The 20,683-nt window shown below is 38.8% G+C and overlaps 1 protein-coding gene across 27 annotated transcripts in view; it reads left to right on the top strand.

Annotated features, from left to right (window-relative positions):
* Window positions 1-20,683, top strand: part of NEB (nebulin) — a 210,797-nt gene that overhangs the window by 15,153 nt on the left and 174,961 nt on the right. For all 27 annotated transcript variants that reach the window (XM_066281248.1, XM_066281221.1, XM_066281230.1 and 24 more), the window contains exons 10-21: window positions 1,654-1,758; window positions 7,864-7,968; window positions 8,586-8,693; window positions 11,603-11,719; window positions 14,004-14,108; window positions 14,190-14,297; window positions 14,395-14,499; window positions 14,906-15,004; window positions 16,095-16,199; window positions 17,150-17,257; window positions 17,342-17,455; window positions 20,135-20,332. In XM_066281248.1, the coding sequence (XP_066137345.1) occupies window positions 1,654-1,758; window positions 7,864-7,968; window positions 8,586-8,693; window positions 11,603-11,719; window positions 14,004-14,108; window positions 14,190-14,297; window positions 14,395-14,499; window positions 14,906-15,004; window positions 16,095-16,199; window positions 17,150-17,257; window positions 17,342-17,455; window positions 20,135-20,332 (1,377 nt within the window). The remainder of the gene's footprint in view (window positions 1-1,653; window positions 1,759-7,863; window positions 7,969-8,585; window positions 8,694-11,602; window positions 11,720-14,003; window positions 14,109-14,189; window positions 14,298-14,394; window positions 14,500-14,905; window positions 15,005-16,094; window positions 16,200-17,149; window positions 17,258-17,341; window positions 17,456-20,134; window positions 20,333-20,683) is intronic.

Raw genomic sequence — 20,683 nt, forward strand, 5'->3', positions numbered from 1 at the left:
AGGAGAGGTGACTGATAGAATTAGGTTACATAAGGGTTGCTGGAGGGCACGGTAACCTGAGTGCCAGGTGTAAGGACACTTCTCCTGAGCCATGCAGGAGGTGAGAGAGGCAGGGATGAGCATAGGGAAAGATAAATGTTTAGCCTTTCTTGACTCTATGAATGAGGAAGTTGTGGGTAAGATGGAATTGACTGGGGGCTTAAGGACAGCGCTGGGCTTTTAGACTAGCCCTTGGGAATAGAGACTGACCGGAAGCACTTAATGGATGTTCAAGCTACAGTAAAGGCAAAGTGGCAATTAAATAAACTTAGAGTATTGGGCACAAAGTTCCAAGCAAGCTGTTATTCACAGAACATATTGTTGGATAATTATATAGATTCCAAGCTAAGGGCTTGGGTGCAAGAGACCTTCTCTCTCTCCTCTGTACCTTCTTCCTGTAACCCTTGTAGCCTCGCTTATCATGTTATCACTACCAATCCATAGAGTTGAGTGATTTTCTTCAGTAGCACTCAGCATCCTGAATATAAGAACAGAAGTGTGTGGTTAAGTTGATCCAGAGCTGGCAGTTTGCTAACAGCTTTGATGGAAAGGCAAGACTTTAGAAGTTGAGGATGCTGCTTAAGAGTAATTTCAGTTGCAGATGATGACATGGTATGAAATGGAAGGAAACAGATCTAGGGCCAATAATCTTGGAGAGGAAAGAAAACTCAGAGAAATCACCAGTAACGCCGAGAGAAAGGTCATGTAACGTCTATAAGGATAAACGATGGTTATGTGGTACACTGAAGTTTAAGAAATGATGACATAGTGCCATTTAAGACAACATGGATGACCTTGAGAACATGATACTGAGTGAAATAAGTAAATCAGTAAAAACTAAGAACTATATGATTTCACACATAGGTAGGATATAAAACTGAGACTCATGGCTACAGACAAAAGTGAAGTGGTTACCAGAGGGAGGGGAGTAGGAGAAAGGGAGTAAAAAGGGACAAACACATAAATTATATGTTCACAGAAAATGATTTGACTTTGGGTGATGGGCACACAATGCAATCAGCAGTTCAAATGCTATAGAGATGTTTACCTGAAACCTATGTGTTCTTAGAGACCAGTGCCATGCCATTAAATTTAATTTCTAAATTTAAAATAAATGAAGTTTAAAACTTCAAGCAAAGATAAAAACAGTCTTTTTTTTTTTTTTGTATTTTTCTGAAACGAAGCAGGGAGGCAGAGAGACAGACTCCTGCATGCACCTGACTGGCATCCACCCGGCATGCCCACTAGGGAGAGATGTTCTGCCCATCTGGGCCATTGCACCGTTGCAACTGGAGCCATTCTAGTGCCTGAGGTGGAGGCCATGGAGCCGACCTCAGCACTCGGGCCAACTTTGCTCCAGTGGAGCCTTGGCTTCAGGAGGGGAAGAGAGAGATAGAGAGGAAGGAGAGGGAGAAGGGTGGAGAAGCAGATGGGTGCTTCTCCTGTGTGCCCTGGCTAGGAATGAAACCCGGGACTTCCATACACCAGGCTGACTCTCTACCACTGAGCCAGCTGACCGGGGCTGAAAACACAGTCTTTTTAAAATGCCAACAAATGGAACATGGCAATAGAATAATTATCTATGGCTCATTTACATCCCTTTTATTTTGTCAGATTGTCTACAAAAAAGGTCACACTGAACAGCAAACAAAATTCACATCTCTGCCGGATCCCCCAGACATAGAATTTGCCAAGAAAGTGACCAGTCAAGTGAGCAAGGTAAGTAAATAGGGCTGGAACACTGTCTCCGTGAAAACTCTGCTTAATAGTGCCAACCCTCAGAAAAAGTAACTAAGGTAAAAAAAAAGACAAGATAGACACTGAATATTTTTGCATATGACCGTAAAAATGCTACAGCAAAAGCAATATATCCATGAACATCATAAACTGTTTATAAATGTTCAGCCAGCTTGAATGCTCGGTAAGTGATAACTGTGTTTTGAAAACAGAATCCATGTCCTAATATCCTTTGTCATTTGACTTATGGAAGTCATAAGGACAGAACCAAGTAACCACATGAGATCTGACTGTTTCATTTCAGTTTGAAGACTCCATATAGTTTTGTGCTCTCAGTATGACTTGGAGAAAATTAGAATGCATGAATGGTCTCCCAGGCATAGCTCAGATTGACAGCCAGGCAGAGGCCACCTCATAACTTGTAAGGCCTTGGAAAACAGCCTAGTCTGCTTATTGAGGCTGGTAAACTAGCTCTGAGGAATGCAGAGAGACAGATGTTCAACTGATGAATAGACCCATGTTAAAGTCCTTTTTAAAAACTGGTCCAAATCAGGCCACTTTCTCCTGGGATATTACTGCTTTTAAATAAATACTTTTCTTTGCCCTGTGTGGAGTTGAGTCTCAGTTTGGTCTTAAAGTTTGATGAAACCTCAAACCTCAAGATTTCTATCTTGTTCAAGTATTTTTTTTTTTAGAAAGGATACCTCCAGTAAAGAAGGAAAAAAGTTATGGATGATGAAGTCTATTCATTTATGTGTTTAGTGTCTGATATTACAGATTACCTAATTGTATAACTAAGAGCTACTTGGATAAAAGATCTAGTAAGTACAAGAAAATTTCACAAATAAGAATGCCATGAACCTGAGATTTTTGCCCAGGGCTGAGTAGAAATTAACTTCAGAACTGTCCATCAAGAGATGTCCTACTGAAAGTGTTGATATTGTAAATAAGACTGGGGAGCAAGGACCATTTCTTTTCTTGGAATAAAAAGGAAAAGCTGTTTTCTAATAATCACTTAGAAAGAAACAAATCTATTTTAATTTTTTAAAGCATATTTTAAAAGACATCTTACTGAGGCAGCATTCTTTTACCTTATTTGAGTATGCAGTGTGGGTTCTTGAAAGTGATTTTTTTTAAAAGCCACTTTCAAACTCCCCTATAATCAGTCTCTGTACTAAATTAGGCTTACCAGTTAGTTTAGAGCTACACTCTTCAAAATAGAAGCTTCTAGCCACATATGTCTATTGAGCACTTGAATTGGGATAGTATGAACTAAGTCAGTGGTCGGGAACCTATGGCTCGTGAGCCAGATGTAGCTTTCTTGATGGCTGCATCTGGCTCACAGACAAATATTTAATAAAAAAATAATAATGTGAAAAATATAAAACATTCTCATGTATTACAATTTATTCATTTCCTACCGCTCATGTTCATGGTTGCGGGTGGCTGGAGCCAATCACAGCTGTCCTCTGGGACAACACCAAATTTTTATTGGATAATGCATAATGTACATGGGTCATTGTATGGCTCTCATGGAATTACATTTTAAAATATGAGGCGTTCATGACTCTCTCAGCCAAAAAGGTTCCTGAACTCTGAACTAAGTCCTACATGTGTGAAATATACTCTAGAACTTGAATGTGCAGTATGACATTATTTTATATTGCTTATATGTTGAGATGATAATATTTTTTTATTTATTGAGTTAAGTACAATATATTATTAAAATTAATTTCCCGTTTGTTCCTTTTTCTATTTTAAAATATGGCTACTGAAAAATTTTAAGTTATAGTGGTGGCTTGCACTATATGCTAATTAGACTACACCACTCAGTTGGATATACAGCTAGTGCTTGACTTACGACCACAATTGGTTCTGACAGACCGGTCATAACATGATTTGGTAGTAAGTTGAGTAGGCTATATGTACAGTACTGTGAAATGATGTTATAAAAATCTTTAAGTCAAAGACAATTTCCTCTTGGTAGACATCTTGGGAGGGGTTTGATGAAAAATATCCAAGACACAAAACACAAATTGAGTCTGGGATAACAGTTGAAATGGTGCACGCAGAGATGGTAGTGCTGCCGGAAGCTGGTCCACACTGTCGTACACCCAGCTGGGCAACGCTTGCGCTGCCAGACGCGGAGCAGTTGTGGCTAGCAATTGTGGTTGTAAAGTTGAATGGTCGTAAGTTGCATAGGTCGTAGGTCGATCAATACTTGTAGAGGTATCATTAGGAACTGTGAAGGCATTTCCAGAGCTGGGTTTGCCCTTCTGGAATAACAGTATGAGCCAAGAGGAGGATGGTTGTAGATAAAGGTCACAAGATTTGGTCATGGTGGTTGCGATTTATCCGAATCTTACCCAGATTTCCAAGTTCTTAATGGCTGTTGTGCATCCCAAATAATGGTCATGTTGAGAAGAAATGCTTGTGAGTGATAGTAGCCCATTTGACAACGAGCCATCCAATAAGAGATGTATAAGGCTGCTGGGATTACTTAGATGTGAGACGCACTTCCTTTTTCTTGAAGTCTTCCCCACTATCAGGAGGCTTGGCCCCATGCTTCAATATCCTTTTCTTTCTCTCCCCAATAGGTAAAATTTCCTTTATCTACTCACTCCCATACATTCAAACTCTCACCATTTTCTTGTGGAATCATGTCTCCCAGATTGATTGATTTGTCTTACGTTCTGTTTACCAGCTTTCCTTACTATACCTGTCAGACACCATACTCTCACACTTGTCTTCGGCCAAAGCCATCAACTACATGCCAGCACCTCCTCCTTCCTCAGCTCACTTTGTAGCTATAGCACAGGTGGGCAGACAAGCGGGCTTGTTCATGTACACAGGCGCCCCAGGTGAAGAAACCGCGCACACTACCACCAGCAGCAAATGGGGTTCTGAATGCAACACTGGAAAGCCACTTTAGTTTCTCTGTGCCTGCTTCTCTGCAAGATTTCAGTTTGTGATACTCAACTGGGTTCTAGACATAAAAGGAAAAAGTTTGCACTTATAGCACTTCTGATAGTCATGTAGTTAAACAAGACATTAGGATGCCTAATTTATGGTCCAATGAAAGTACCCTCAGCTGACTTCTGGGGAGGAGGGACTATGATTTGAGAAAGCGAGCTTAAGCTTACTACATCTATCGATATGTGATTACCTTCTTGCCCACAGACAGTGTCCAAGAGCTTATAACTGAACTAATGTACCTTCCTCTGTTAAATGAACAAACACAAAATCTTAGAAAACATTAAATCAATTCTTGCCTCCAGGTTTCCATTGACTGACTCCAAACAGGACAGAGTTGGAGAGAAGCGTTAGGGTGGAGGATGGGGGAAAGGTGGACATTGGGCCCCTGATGTGGAGAATGCATCTCCCTGTATCACACCCCCAGGCACTGCTGTCGCACAGGCAGAGGGACAGGAGGTTGCCGGAGGGGGGTCTCACATGGACACCTACCTCTCTCTCTTTTTCATTTCCCTAGCTGTGTTGTAGGCCTTTATCTTTTCAACTTCTCAGCTCCCCACAAATGAAGGTGCAGACCACAACTTTCTCAGAAGGTAATGGGCCCTAGCCTCCTCCCTTGTAGTGAAAATCTTCCCAGACTTGGGGGTACTCGGACATGTGTTGTGGGATATCCGCCTCCCCCTGACTCACTTCAGCTCTGGGTAGGAAGAAGTGATGAGCTTTGGTTCACGAAGGGTAAGGAGAAAAGGACTCTGGATAAGGTGGTGTTCCAGAACTCTTGTTTTGCTTCTTATTTTAATATCTTTTAAAAATCAGGCATCTCTTGCTGTGAGAATTAATCTCCTACTCAATTTTGCTTAGCAAATCAATATATGTGATTCTTATTTCTCTATAATAGCTAACTTTTTTACTTCATTAAGAATATCTGCTGCACACCATGGTATACTATTCAGCCATAAGAAATGATGACATCGGATCACTTACAACAAAATGGTGGGATCTTGATAAAATTATATCGAGTGAAATAAGTAAATCAGAAAAAAACAAGAACTGCAGGATTCCACACATTGGTGGGACATAAAAACGAGACTAAGAGACATGGACAAGAGTGTGGTGGTTACGGGGGGCGGGGGGAGGGAAGTAGGGAGAGGGGGAGGGGGATGAGGAGGGGCATAAAGAAAACTAGATAGAAGGTGACAGAGGACAATCTGACTTTGGGTGATTGGTATGCAACAGAACTGAATGACAAGATAACCTGGACATGTTTTCTTTGAATATATGTACACTGATTTATTGATGTCACCCCATTAAAATAAAAATTTATTTATAAAAAAAAAAAAGAATATCTGCTGCCTTCTCAACTTCAAATTATGTTACAAAGTTCTCAATATCTCAGTTTGGGGATGCATTTGGCCCAATTGCTCCCCACCCCCAATCCTAGAGTTTTCTTCCTTTGACAGTAAGCAGAGGAATGGCAGTATCTCGACAAAATGTTGTAGGTTAGGAGATCTTAACCTCAGGTGTGTGCATATCAAATATCTTTGAAATTGTATGTATTTATGGACATTTTGTAGTTTTCTCAGATTCCTGTTGAGGTCTATTCTCCCAAAATATTAGAAACACTTCTATAGGCTCTCTTATCAAATTGAAAAATCAATGTTACTGACTTCAATTCTTTAAAGCTTCAAAAGAAGAGGGTGGGAAAATTAATCAGCAGTATAAAGCAAATTTTATCCCAAGAAAACTTTCCATTGAAGAGTAAACACACACACACACACACATGTACACATGCACACACATGTATGCAATTTTCTTTTCTTTAGTTTCTTGTTCTCTATTATGTTACAGTTATTATACTTTACATTTGTTTATCACTGTAGAGTTTACAAAGTATTTTTTAGTATATGTATGATCTTATTTAATTTTTTCAACAATCCTCTGTGTAAGTATTATTGTCAGCACATATGGTTAAGAAAACTGAAGCTTAGAGAGGCTAAGTTAACACCTTTGGAAAGATGGAGTCAAGTGTTGGGCCCAGGAGTTCTGAACTCAGGTCCAAGGCTCTAAAGTTTATAACTATTAAAACAATGTAGTTATTAATTAGCACACAAAGCTTTGGAGAAGGCAGGATATAGGACATTTGAGAGGGAGGGGGGCTTCCTGTAACTCAAACTCACTGGCTCTACTCATCTGTTGCCCTGGGTATTTGTTGTTAAAGATATACCAGAAAACTATTTTCTTTTTCTGTAAAGAATATGTTGGAGGGTTGGGCATTTAAACACTTTGAAACACATTAGTTACGTTTCTTAACACATTCTGTGAGCCAAGGAAGGGAAATTGCTTTAACCCAGCTCTGACTCCGGTTCGTGCTCAAGCTTGGGATTGGCTAGGCTGATTCTGTTCAAATAACACTCAAGACAAACTCATTAAAACCACATACCATGGACTCAGTTCAATTTAGTGTAGTTGAACAAACATTTATAAGGTTAACTTGTGCATGCTGCATTTTGTGTTAGATTCTGAGGAGACAAAGCCAAGAAGATATAATTCCTCTTTCCAAGGATTTCACAGCCTAGGATCAGGTGCTATGATATTTAGGAGTAAAATGTGGCAGCAGTTTAATTTTTTAATTATTTGCCAGTTTTCACTAAAATTTCTTGAATTCTAAACTAGAAAGTCTTATTCATTGGTCTGCAAGCCCAATTTTGTTGTGTTATTGCTTTCTGTATAACGAGTTTTGTTAAAACTCAGAAATTAACAGCTAAGTTCATCTGGCATGGAAATTTGTGGTCGAGTGGTCAATTAATTATAAATGGAAAATACTTCTATCTCTCTCCTTTCTCGAACGTCAGGGAACATCTATGAGTTCTGAAATTGACTAAGTTCCCGAACTCATTAAGAGGAGGTAGAATTAATACCTCTATCCCCTCACTCAACTTATTGTTGAGTAAATTGACACTGTATTAGAAGATTTGAAGATCTCTATTAAGGAGCCAAGAAGGGTCTGGTCAAGATATTTTTGAAAGCTCACCAATACCAATTAGTTTCATCTTTCATTTGTCAAATCCTGTATTTTACTTGTCTTATTTTGTTTCTTTCTTTATATTTTCTTAGCTAAAATACAAGCAAGACTATGAAAATAAAGTCAAAGGCAAATGGAGTGAGACGCCTTGCTTTGAAATCGCAACCGCCAGGATGAATGCCAAAAACCTCAGCACAGTAAGTAGGAGGGGAGGCCAGTTGACAGGGGACCCTCCCTTTATGACGTGTACCACCGGCTGCTGCACCTGAGGTGGCACTGGCACATGTATGTCCTGGGCACGTAGTACCTTTTCTCGGGGGTAAGACTTGTGTAGAGTTCCTATTAAGAAACAATTCACAATCTTTCCTTCTTGTTGAGAAATATTATTTGGATCAGATACCATTATTCTTGCCTCATAGGAACAATATGGTTTCAAAGTTAAAGAGGCCCTTTTTAATTTATTCTTTGCTGGAAACAGTACATTTATGAAACTGCTTAGATTCTTACCAGAATTTCCTCACTGAAAAACAGAAGTTTTTCCCTTTTTTTCTTTTCTCTTAATTGTCTGTTCCTGGTCCTTGAGAGCTCCTTATTGAAGTCTGTCTTTCAGCCTATTGTAACTGCTCCAAATCTCTGTTAAGTTGCTAATTGTTTTGCTGATAGCACCACATTCAATCATTGTAACTGAGTTTGTGGAAGCCAAGAGAACACGGCGTGGGTAACTAACTTCTCTCAATGCCTCTATCTTCCCGTGCAAAAGCCTTACCCAGATTGTTTTCTACAGCAGTTCTTTTGTATGTTTAATGTCTTACAGAGGAAATATCAGGAAGGCTTCGAGAATATGAAAGACCAGATCTACTTCATGCAGACAGAAACACCAGAGTACAAAGTTCAAAAACAAGCTGGAGTGGCAGCTAGCAAGGTATGAAGAACTTCTCTCACTTATCCTCATGGTCTCAATGTGGGGGAATTATTCACAACTCTTGTTTTTGTACGTAATGAAAAATATCAGATTCTTTGGAGACAAAAAAAGTACTTTGGGACTGTAATAAGGCTACCAAAATTTAAAAAGAATTTGCTATGTATGAGCATTAACAATATTCAGTTACTATCTTCACTATTTCATACAATTAAGGGCCTTTCATACCTAGAAGTAGAAATGCTATAATCTCAGACAGAAGATAGAAGAGTGGTCTTGAGACCCTCTCAATAAAAAGCAATTGGAACCTGACCAAGGCTGGTGCAGTGGATAGAGTGTTGGATTGGGACGTGGAGGACCCAGGTTCAAAACCCCAAGGTTGCCGGCTTGAGTGCAGGCTCACCAGCTTGAGCGCAGGATCACTGGCTTGAATGTGGGATCATAGACATGACCCCGCGGTTGCTAGCTTGAGCCCAAACGTTGCTGGCTTGAAGCCCAAGGTTGCTGGCTTGAACAAGGGGTCACTTGCTCTGCTGTGCTCCCCGCCCCCGTCAAGGCACATATGAGAAAGCAATCAATGAACAACTAAGGTGTGCTACAGTAAAGAATTGATGTTTCTCATCTCTCTCTCTTCCTGTCTTTCTGTCCCTATTTGTCCCTCTCTCTGACTCTCTCTTTCTCTATAAAAAAAGGGGGGGGGGATAAAAGACAATAGGCAGCCTTCTGTGAATATAGACACTCCCAGCATCACTTTGTTTTTATATTTCTACCAACTGGTGAAATTATATTCATAAACAAGGTATAGGAGTCCATGGATATGCTCATATATGCTATAGAGTGACTTCGGTAAATCATCAGAATCCCTGGCATTCTAGAGCATGGTGGGCACTGGAAAGAGAATAAACTTCAAAGCCAATCAGATTTGACTCTTACGCTGGCCTAGGCTCTACTAGAGGAGTGAGAGAAGGAAGATAACATCATGTAGGAGGCTATCTCAATATCCAGCTGCAAAACAGTGATGCTTTGAACCAGGGGTTAGCAGGACAAGTGATGAAACATATTTTGAAAGGAGAGTTGATCCAATTTGATGATGGGTTGGATGTTAAATATGAGAGAAAATTTTTGGTCTAAGCAAGTATATGGATGGGGTTTCCCTTTATCCAGAGAAAAAGACTGTGAAAGGAATATATATATATTAGATTTTTTTTAAAAGAAAGATCTGAGCTCAGCTTTATACAAGTAAGATTTGACATTAAAGTGGAAATGTCAAGTGGGCAGTCAGTTACATGGATCTGAAATTTCAGGGGAGATATCTGGCAAGGTTGTATAAATATGCGAGTTATCAGCATACGAATAGTATTTAATGTCATAAGAGTGGAGGCTATCAAGGGAGCAAGGGGGAACGGTCTAAGGACTGAACTCTGGAATGTTCCATGTAAGCTATCAGCAAGATGAGGTAGGAGCAAAGTCCTAAGAGTGATGTGAAGGGGAAAAGGAGTGATCAACTGTATCAAATGTTTCTGAAAGGAATTTACCAATGTATGGTCTCTGATAAAGTTAACAAGAGCAATTCGGATGAGTCTGCTTAAAGAGTGTTTATGAGTGAATGAGAAGAGAGGAATAGAAGAGTATGAGCATACTCAACTCTTTCAAAGTATTTTGCTGAAAATAAAAAGTTGCAGTAGCTGATGGATAAATTGCGAAGAGGGATATTTTTTAAAAGATAGGAAACAAAAACACCATGTTACTATGCTGATGCCAACAATCCAGTGTGGAGGGGAAATGTGATGATGTTAGAGGGGGAAGAGTGGCCGGAGTGATGTCCTTGAGTAGTAAAAGAGAAGGGGACCTGATGCTTAAGAGGAAGGGTTGGCTTTGCCACAGGCCCTGACGATTCACCTGTAAACAGGAGAGGAGGCTGCGCGTCCCAAATGCAGGTGGGGGGATAGTAGGGCTTGTGGGATTTCCTTTCTGGTTGTTTCTGTTTTTCAAGGAAATACTTAACTCTATGAGACAGCATGCCTTCCATCCCCTGTGATACCTCTGTGTGGTCTGTAGGGGGCAGTGCATCTGATTTTCAGTTGTGCACCTCCACCCTTAGGTACCAAGCTGATTGCATTTGTTTTCTGAAGGTCTTAAATGTTGATAGATTATCTAGGATTCTTTGAACTTGTCTATATTCTATGGTTATATTGGCTAAACAAATGGCTCGCCCTGAGAGTCATGGTCAGAACTCAGATCAGTTTCTTCTTCTCCTCTCGTTGGACACATTCCCAACAGGGGCTGTTGAGCCCTCTTGTAAAGCTTCTGCTATAGCTGGAATTAAAAGTGCAAAGTGGGAAAGGCAAAGAAAAAAAGTTGAAGTTGTCACCGTTTGTCCAATCTTCAACCCCTTCCTCCTCCTATGTGTACATTAAATACACACATAGTCACAGATGAGACCTAAAAAGGTAGAGTCATGATGCTTCCTTTCTTTAAAAATGTGTTGGCAAGTAGGCAGCTGGACATTAAGAACTGAGCGAGGATCTAGAGCAGCAGGTATCTGGGATATGTGCTGTCATTATTTGTGTATCTTTCTCCCATTATTACATATCTACCTCTATCTTTTAGGGCAGGGACCATGTGTTATTATTCTTTCCTGTGTGTATCCCAGAGCCTGGCACATAATCAATACCCAAAAATAGCATAATAGATATTTTTGAATGAATAAATGAATGGGAAGAATAGATATCCTGAAAGTGTATGCAGTTTCTCTGCTACTGTTCGGAGTTACTGCATTTTGTTTATAAAATGCTGAGCTGTTATTTTTCTAAAGAGGAAACTGATTTGTGGAATGGTCCTAATATTCATGATAGAAATGACAGCAAAAATAACCCCTAGAGTTTCTTTATCACTTTATTTCACTCCTATAGGTAAAATACAAAGAAGACTATGAAAAGAATAAAGGAAAAGCAGATTACAATGTACTTCCTGCTTCTGAGAACCCACTGCTCAAGCAGCTGATGGTGGCAAAAAATACCCTAAGTGATGTAAGTATATCCTTGTCAAACATGGTTTTTTAGCATTAGCTGCAAGAGAGATGAACTCTCTCTCCTTCTATTATGATTAAATGCAAATGTAACTTTGCAAATACTTGAAAGTTATGGTTTAGCTGTTCTCCTAGAACCATCTAAGCACAGGAAGGCCATAGTGCCCCTGAGTATGGTGTGTGTCAATGTGTGTGTGTGTGCATGTGCATGTGTGTGTGAAGCCTGTGGATTAAGTTCAACAGGCATGTGTGTGTGTTAGTGTGTGTGTGTGTCTGTGTGAAGCCTGTGGATTAAGTTCAACAGGCGTGTGTGTGTGTGTGTGTGTGTGTGTGAAGCCTGTGGATTAAGTTCAACAGGCATGTGTGTGTGTTAGTGTGTGTGTGTGTCTGTGTGAAGCCTGTGGATTAAGTTCAACAGGCGTGTGTGTGTGTGTGTGTGTGTGTGAAGCCTGTGGATTAAGTTCAACAGGCATGTGTGTGTGTTAGTGTGTGTGTGTGTCTGTGTGAAGCCTGTGGATTAAGTTCAACAGGCGTGTGTGTGTGTGTGTGTGTGTGTGAAGCCTGTGGATTAAGTTCAACAGGCATGTGTGTGTGTTAGTGTGTGTGTGTGTCTGTGTGAAGCCTGTGGATTAAGTTCAACAGGGGTGTGTGTGTGTGTGTGTGTGTGTGTGTGAAGCCTGTGGATTAAGTTCAACAGGGGTGTGTGTGTGTGTGTGTGTGAAGCCTGTGGATTAAGTTCAACAGGCGTGTGTGTGTGTGTGTGTGTGTGTGTGTGAAGCCTGTGGATTAAGTTCAACAGGGGGGTGTGTGTGTGCGTGAAGCCTGTGGATTAAGTTCAACAAGCACAAAAATTCTAGTTTGCTTAACCGCTCCTGGAGCCTGTGCTTCCATGAGTGTACATTGCAGGAGATGTGTTGTAATTCTAACAGAGGCAGAAGGTTCTGAAAGGGGAGGGAGAAGGTGAGATGAATCAGCATTAACCCCTGCCCTGTGTTCTTCATGCCTGTTGCTGGCAGAAGAAGGAAAATGTCCTGTGTTGTACAACTTCTCTCCCCACCTCTGCCACTGTTTCCTCAGATCTTGACCACAGAATCTGTCACTTGCAGAGAGCAGGACTTAAAAGATGGCCCCCTAAATCTTCACAGGAATTTCTACGTGTGGAATTGTTAAGAACATTACTAATCCATTAGAATTAAAAGAGATTAGATAAGAAAGAACTGGGTCTGGCATTAAGACTCTCAGTCCAAGTTCACTTGGACGATATCTTTAAAGACACTGAGCATGTGATGAGTTGAGTTTTTCCCTTATGGTTAGGTTATATTAAACTTTCCCAATACATGAGGATTATATATGGCTCTCTGGATGAGTTATTTATCTTTTGTTTGTCCCTTGGGTTAAGTCAGCACTGTTGAAATGAGCACACGTGATTGAAAAGTGGGTGAATGAAGTGACAGGTGAGAAAGTGTAAATGGATCTGTCCAAATAGGCCTGCAGAGAAATCAATGCTTGTCTCCTGCTTCCCAAATGAAGGCCACCCTTATCAAATACAGAAAAGCCAAAGTTTAAATCTACTCTGCTGATATATAGGATATAAAAATGTTAAAAACAAATAGCACCATTTATGCTGTCAAAACCCAACATGAAAAAGTGACAGTCTACTTCCTCAGTTGTTCATTTATAGTCTAATAATTGTTTATTGTTATTGTTAGAGCAGAGGAGAAGAAAAGTTAATAGATTCATGATCTGAGTTCTTGTTTACACGTTATTTTTATGGTACAGTAAGAAATTTTTCCATGGTAGAAAGAGGAAGAAAGAGTATGTATTTCTCAACATTTACTAACGCTTTTCATGAAGGGTTGTTTAAAAACATTTGCTATTTCTCAGAAGTGTCCTTCTCGTTCCTTGTGGTACTTTCAGGGAGGGAAGGGCATGTGAGCTGGGAGACGAGGAAGGCACCAATTCAGAATTCTGCAACTATGGGTTTGGGCTGAGGCAGCACATTGGTTTCTTAAATTTTTTTTGAAGAATATTAAAAACTTGGGCCTGACAATAATTGCTAATAGAGAAGGGTTATCATTCATGACACCCAGATATCTGATTGTCAGTTTTCTTTTTTTTTTAATTTAGAAATTAAATGTAATGGAGTGACATAATTATCAGTTTTCAAAACAGTTGATAGGTGATAAATTTCTTCTTCTTCTTTGGTTTAGTGTTGGAAAATAGGCGTGTTATAATCAGTGTGGGAGTGACAGGGATCTACTTTAACTAATGTTGTTTTTTTATAGAAAGTGTACAAGGAAAACTATGAAAAGACAAAGGCAAAGAGCATAAATTACTGTGAGACCCCCAAATTTCAGCTTGACACAGTTCTGCAGAAATTCAGCAGTGATGTAAGTAATCCCATGACCACTCCAATTAAAAAGAAGACCCATTGTTTCACAAATAAATAAATGAAATGCCTTGTCTTTCAGACTAAATATAAAGATTCCTACTTAAAGAATATTTTGGGACATTACATGGGCAGCTATGAGGATCCATATTACACCCACTGCATGAAAGTCACAGCTCAAAACAGTGATGTAAGTTCTAAGACAACTGTTTGACTTTCCAGGTCACACATTTTTAGGGCACGAGTACAATGATTGAGTCCTTATATATGATTTATTTTTTTCATAGAAAAACTACAAAGCAGAATATGAAGAGGACAGAGGTAAAGGTTTCTTCCCCCAGACCATAACTCAGGAATATGAAACAATCAAGAAACTGGATCAGTGTAAGGATGTAAGTCTGTGTGTGAACTGTGAACATCGCTGTCCTCTGTAGCACCTAGTGGTCAGGATATGTTGAACATTTTGACACTTTTACAAATAAAGGCAAGCAATACATGCAAGAAAGAAAATGTATTCTATAGTAGATATACTATGTTTTTTATTGTCCATTCATTTCGAGAGCGAATGCTAGTTTATTTACCCAAGGAATAGAATTGGGCACCGGAAGTATGGGAAAGTTTCTTGTACAGATAGATGTAAAAGTGTCTCTCAAAGACACTGCAGTCTAATTAGAAAGAAAAATAAGTGTTTTATTAACAACAGGTATCTTTTCTTTTTAGGAATAGGGTTCTACTCACTCGTCCTATAGGCATTTGACAGGTGATATTGCTAAACCTGACTCCTTTTCTTCTCCACAGCATACCTACAAAGTCCATCCGGACAAGACAAAATTCACTCAAGTAACTGACTCACCTGTTCTGGTGCAAGCCCAAGTCAATTCCAAACAACTGAGTGATGTAAGTTTCTTTCCATATCCAGGAAATACAATTATGAGGGATAACGTGGCATAACTCTCTGTAGAAAACCCAGTAACTGGTCACAATTACAAAAAGGCTAAGTTGTACACATGTGTAATCACCTAAAATGTTTTCCTATTTAGTTGTCTTGCATCTTTTGCATCTCTTGGGTGGATAATGATTATATTAAAATGGTTCTGTAAGGGAAACTACTGTAGCTTAATGCACTGAAAAGAATGAGTTCTGAAGTCATGTAAAACTGAACTCAAATTCCAGCTCTGTTTCAGCAAATTATTTAACTTCTCAATGCCTCTTATTTCTTTTTTAAAGATTGTGGTTGCTTTGAAAATTAAGTGAAGGGAGACATGTGCACAGTATATACCTGGCTCAGAGCAGGTATCTTAACACATGGGATTTCTCTCTCAAAGAAGTTTTTGGAAAATAGAGTATTTGCAATATTTTAGCATGTGAGTTTTAAGTATGAATTCCCTAAATTATGTTAAACTAAAAAAAATAAAAATAAAAGTAGCCTCAGTAGATTTATGGACAGAAATGAGAAGCTCTAACGAAAGTGTGAACACACTATCGTGTGTGGGACACAACCATACGGGCGGGACCAAAGTAGGTTTACAGTTGTGAGCATGCACAGCTCAGAGTTTATTCTTGTGTTGTTATTTACTAATTAGTGTATTATTTTCCATACACACAAACTTACTTTTGCCCGCCCTGTTTTTGTTAGAAAGGATTCTCCTATGAGAGTTAACACTGAAAAGGAAGAAAAGGCTGTCACTCTTCGAATCCGTAGGCCCAATGTGATACATGCAAAAGGGACCACATATGAGAGAGCCACCTCTTTCCATTGGGTCTTACATGGTAACAGATATGACAGCTGTCACATGGCCAGCACACAGGTTGCCAATAATGCGAGGTGGCCTACCCTAGCTCTGATTTTCTCTTTCAATCTTTACAATTTTGTCTGTTGTTATTTAACAAAATGTACTTTGCATTTCATCTCATAAAAACTTGTTTTTGTACTTTAGAACAATTCTTCTGAACTGATTCTCTCTCTCTTTCTCTATCTCTCTCTCAGCTAAATTACAAAGCGAAACACGAAAGCGAGAAGTTTAAATGCCATATACCTCCAGACACACCCATCCTTATCCAGCACAAAGTCAATGCTTATAACCTGAGTGATGTAAGTTCCTTACCACTATGCCGTGTGACATATTGACAACTCGTGCTTTTATTTTTTTAATTGTTTCATTAAATAAATATTCCAATGTTAAATATGGGAAGAATGGTCAACATTTGTATCATGTTTTTATGTCTCTGTCAGTGTAACTTTGAATGTACCTTATGTGTGCAGCAATTGTGTAAGTAGCTTCATACAACTAGACAATCCTAGTTTATTCTAATCAACCTTCACAATGCCACCACTCATGTATGTCTAATTACAATTTAATGTTAGATTTATTTTTCATATAGTCTTTTATACTATACTATTAATTTTCTTCCAGGATTTGATTTGTTAAAATTTAGCTTTATATCATTTGTTACCCAAGCTTATAATGTTTTTGTTTCACACAAATGATACTTATTTCTATATGTAAGAGTACTTGCACTAAAAAAGATATGGATATTCAAAAGGCAAAAGGCCAGATATTCATAGTTTTTTTCATTTTCAAACTTAATTCTATAAAAAAGTCAAATTACCTTTAGGGGTTTCCATTTCTTGAACGATCTTATAAATAAGTACTAAGATTATCCAGCATCAGTGAGTACTATAATTCATGAAATAACCTTTGCAGAGGACTTTGAGATCAAATTAATGTCATAAAATGTTACTATGAACTGTTTGTGCCATTCTATAAAATATTCAGTGTTAGGAATCAAATATTAGTATGATTAATTTGAATTAAGTTAATTTGATGAAATATTCTAATGGAGAGTAGAAAAGATAAATCTTGTGGAATTAGAAACTTCAGCTTGAGGAGAATTATGTAAAATATGCATGATTTCATAGATGATGAAAACAGTCTCTTTCTTTTATATTAAGACACAGTATTGGATTACCTTTTAGTCTTCAAAGTGTGATAACATGCATATTCCTTTTTCCAATTTCTATATTAAAATTTTCCTGTCCAGACTATTTATAAATATGACTGGGAGAAGAGCAAAGCTAAGAAGTTTGACATTAAAGTGGATGCCATTCCCCTGCTGGCAGCCAAAGCCAACAGCAAGAATGCCAGTGACGTGAGTATGACCAGGGGACGTGGGCAGGAGAGGCGCAGTGATGTTTCCTGACAAGTGGGATCTGGCATGTGTGGTGTTTTTCAGGTGATGTACAAGAAAGACTATGAGAAAAACAAGGGGAAAATGATCGGCGCCCTAAGCATTAACGATGATCCCAAGATGCTGCACTCTGTGAAGACGGCCAAACTCCAGAGCGACGTAAGTGCTCTTGTCGATCTCTCTTGTTTTCAAAATGGCATCCCTGTTAACACACCCAAGGGTGGTAGCATGTTAGAGGATTCTACATCCATGGGACCTCTCGGGTTCAAAACTACAAACTCCTGGGAGAACTTCAGAAGTGGAATGGTCCCCAGGTTCTTATGGCTCTCATGATTGAGGAATAAAATTGCTGATTTGTACCTGATGTCCATTTCCCTTTGAGAAAAGGGTTAATAGAATATCAGTTGTAATTTTTCTAATTGAAAATAACCTTTAAATGATGGTTTTAAAACTGTCTTTATTTTAGAAGAAAATCTTGAGTCACAGATGAAAGTCTTAGCTATAATTGCTCTTCATTGACTTTGGTCATTAATATTGACCTAGGTCCAAGAAAAAATACTTCATTAATCATAAGCCCCCTTGAGAATCTGATAAAATATTTGAATCATCTAGAAAAACAAACTTTTTTCATGCCTTTTGCCTGAATTTCAGAGAATATATGAATTTCTTAAGGCTTGTTTATGGGCTAAATATTACCTTTTGGTTAAAATTCTTACCATAAAGAAGAAAACATTTACTACAGCAAATTGCAGTATAGAGTGTATTTTAAAATGTTTAGAGAATCACTTAAGAGTGTTAAGAATGTCCAACATAGCTTTCAAATACTAATTTTTCATGATTAAATAGAGGATGTTTGTATTATTTGCTTTCACTTTACCAGTGTGCTCATTTTGCATTTACTGTATACTTTAAAGAACTTCATAACATCCCACTCAGTTAATTTATTTAATAATTACATGCTAAATTATGTCATATACAATGCTTACATAGTTCCTTATCCCTTCTTAACTCACAAAGGTTCTAGCTCCCTGTTGAGAATGCATGTATGTTTACCATTTTTTTTTTTTTTGTATTTTCCCAAAGTTAGAAGTGGGGAGACAGTCAGACAGATGCCCAACGGGAATCCACCTGGCATGCCCACCAGAGGCTGATGCTCTGCCCATCTGGGGTGTTGCTCTGTTTCGGGGAGCCATTCTAGTGCCTGAGGCAGAGGTCATGGAGCCGTCCTCAGTGCCCAGGTCACCTTTGCTCCAATGGAGCACTGGCTGCAGGAGGGGAAGAGAGAGATAGAGAGAAAGGAGAGGGGGAAGGGTGGAGAAGCAGATAAGTGCTTTTCCTGTGTGCCCTGACTGGGAATCGAACCCGGGACTTCCACATGCCAGGCCAACACTGTACCACTGAGCCAACCTGCCAGGGCTTACCTTTGTTTTTCATTCTATCACAGAACCCATTAGAACACTGGGCACATAATAAGTACTCAGTAAATACTTTTTAATTGATTGATGTTGGCCACCAAAAAAAGATAGTTGATGATGAGTCATTCTCACATATATCTGAGCTCAATGCTAAGTTGCAGTTATAGAGCATGCTTAGCTTTTTAAAATAATCTTTTAAAGCCATTTGGATCTTCAACAACATTTTGTATGTGCAGTTATGTGTGAACTGGTATGAACATGAACAAGAATCAAAAACATATCTACACACCAGCTGCTGTTGCAACACTGCTATAAAGCAGCTTATTTTAAATGTTTTTGCATACCATCAGAAAGATTTTATATTTTATTTTCATTAAACTTGAATCTAGATTTTATAACTAAGTAATAAATTTATTCAATGAAAGTTACTATTTACAACAAATTAGGAGGAAGATCACATTCCTTAAAAAAGCTAAAAGACTAGATCGTTTGCAAAACATTTCTACAGAAGATTTATAATGCACAGCTCTACTCACTAGCGTGGGTCACTGTTTCTACTGCTTATATGACTACGGGGGGAAATAAGGGGTTTAGAATTTTCCTAAAGGAGACTAGGTCAGAATTTTTCTCTCTGTTAAGGTAATTAATGAGTAGACCTGATGAAGCTGGGACTTTGACCTAATTAGCAATCTAACCATTCCAGAACACCAGCCAGTGGAAGGGCCTTCGGAGACTCAGTCAGGACACTTGGTTTATGAGATCACTGTACATGAGGGCCAAGGTCACTTTAACGGCTCAGCTCCACAGGCTTCCCTCCTTGGAGGTGTTATAACCGCTGCCATCTGAAGCTTCTTTTAAACTGTTACCAAAATTAAACCTGGTATGAAAAAACCTTTGGGATTCTCAATGGGTCTTATCTACTGACAAAAGTAGAATAGTTAGGTTGAAAAATCAGAAACTATTTACTTAAAGATGACTTTAGGAAAGACAAGAAGTCAAGTTACAGTTCTATTTATCAAGTAGTCATTTTATAAAATCAGAAGTGTGAAATGATTGTCATATGATTTTGGTCAATAAAAAGAAAATAGTCCCTTACTGCAAAACTCCTCCAAGACTGGATTATCTCAGGAGATCATAATGCTTGTTAATAATGGTCTTTGAAAATCCCTGTTTTAAAATAAAGTAATACCTAGCTGCAGCGGAAGCTAGGTCAATTCCTAAAGTCTGATGGCTGTGTTTTGATCTAAAAAGAGATTTGAGAAGATCTGTCCAGATATGATTTTGAGGGGTATGTCAGCACTGTGTAACATATGGATACATTTGGATCTGTTTTTATTTCTAACTCATATCTGTTGTTTATGAGAGATCTCTGTGCTTTTCTGGAAATCCATTATGGTAACAAATGGTAATTTCTTATTCACAGCGTGAATATCGTAAAGACTATGAAAAGTCAAAAACTAACTACACGGCACCTCTTGATATGCTCCCTGTCACTCAAGCTAAGAAGTCTCAGGCTCTTGTCAGTGATGTGGACTACAAGCACGTCATACACAATTACAACTACCCACCTGACAGCATGAATGTGGACCTCGCCAAGAAGGCTTATGCACTGCAGAGCGATGTGAGTAATCAGATTTTTTCTGTTCCTCTTTTAAGGTGGAAACTGAAAAGAATTTCTAAATTGAGTGAGTGTTTTGGCAATTCTCAGAGGTGTCTGCATGATCTCTTGTATGTAGAAAGTATGGAATGGGAAAGTTACCCTTGCAGTTCTATAAGAGCAAATTCTTCAGAGTTAGAGACCTGGGTCTAGCAGGCACCCCATCACTGTTTCCCTTTAGGGAAGTTATCAACCTTGTTGAGCCGAGAACCCTCCTTGTAAAATTAGAGTAAAACAAATTAATTGTTCTGAGGATTTAAATGTATGCAAAAATACTTAGCAGGGTGCCAGGCCATGGCAAATTCTCAAAAAAGA

This window comes from Saccopteryx bilineata, chromosome 5 (genome assembly GCF_036850765.1).
Source record: "Saccopteryx bilineata isolate mSacBil1 chromosome 5, mSacBil1_pri_phased_curated, whole genome shotgun sequence".
Lineage (NCBI taxonomy): Eukaryota > Metazoa > Chordata > Mammalia > Chiroptera > Emballonuridae > Saccopteryx > Saccopteryx bilineata.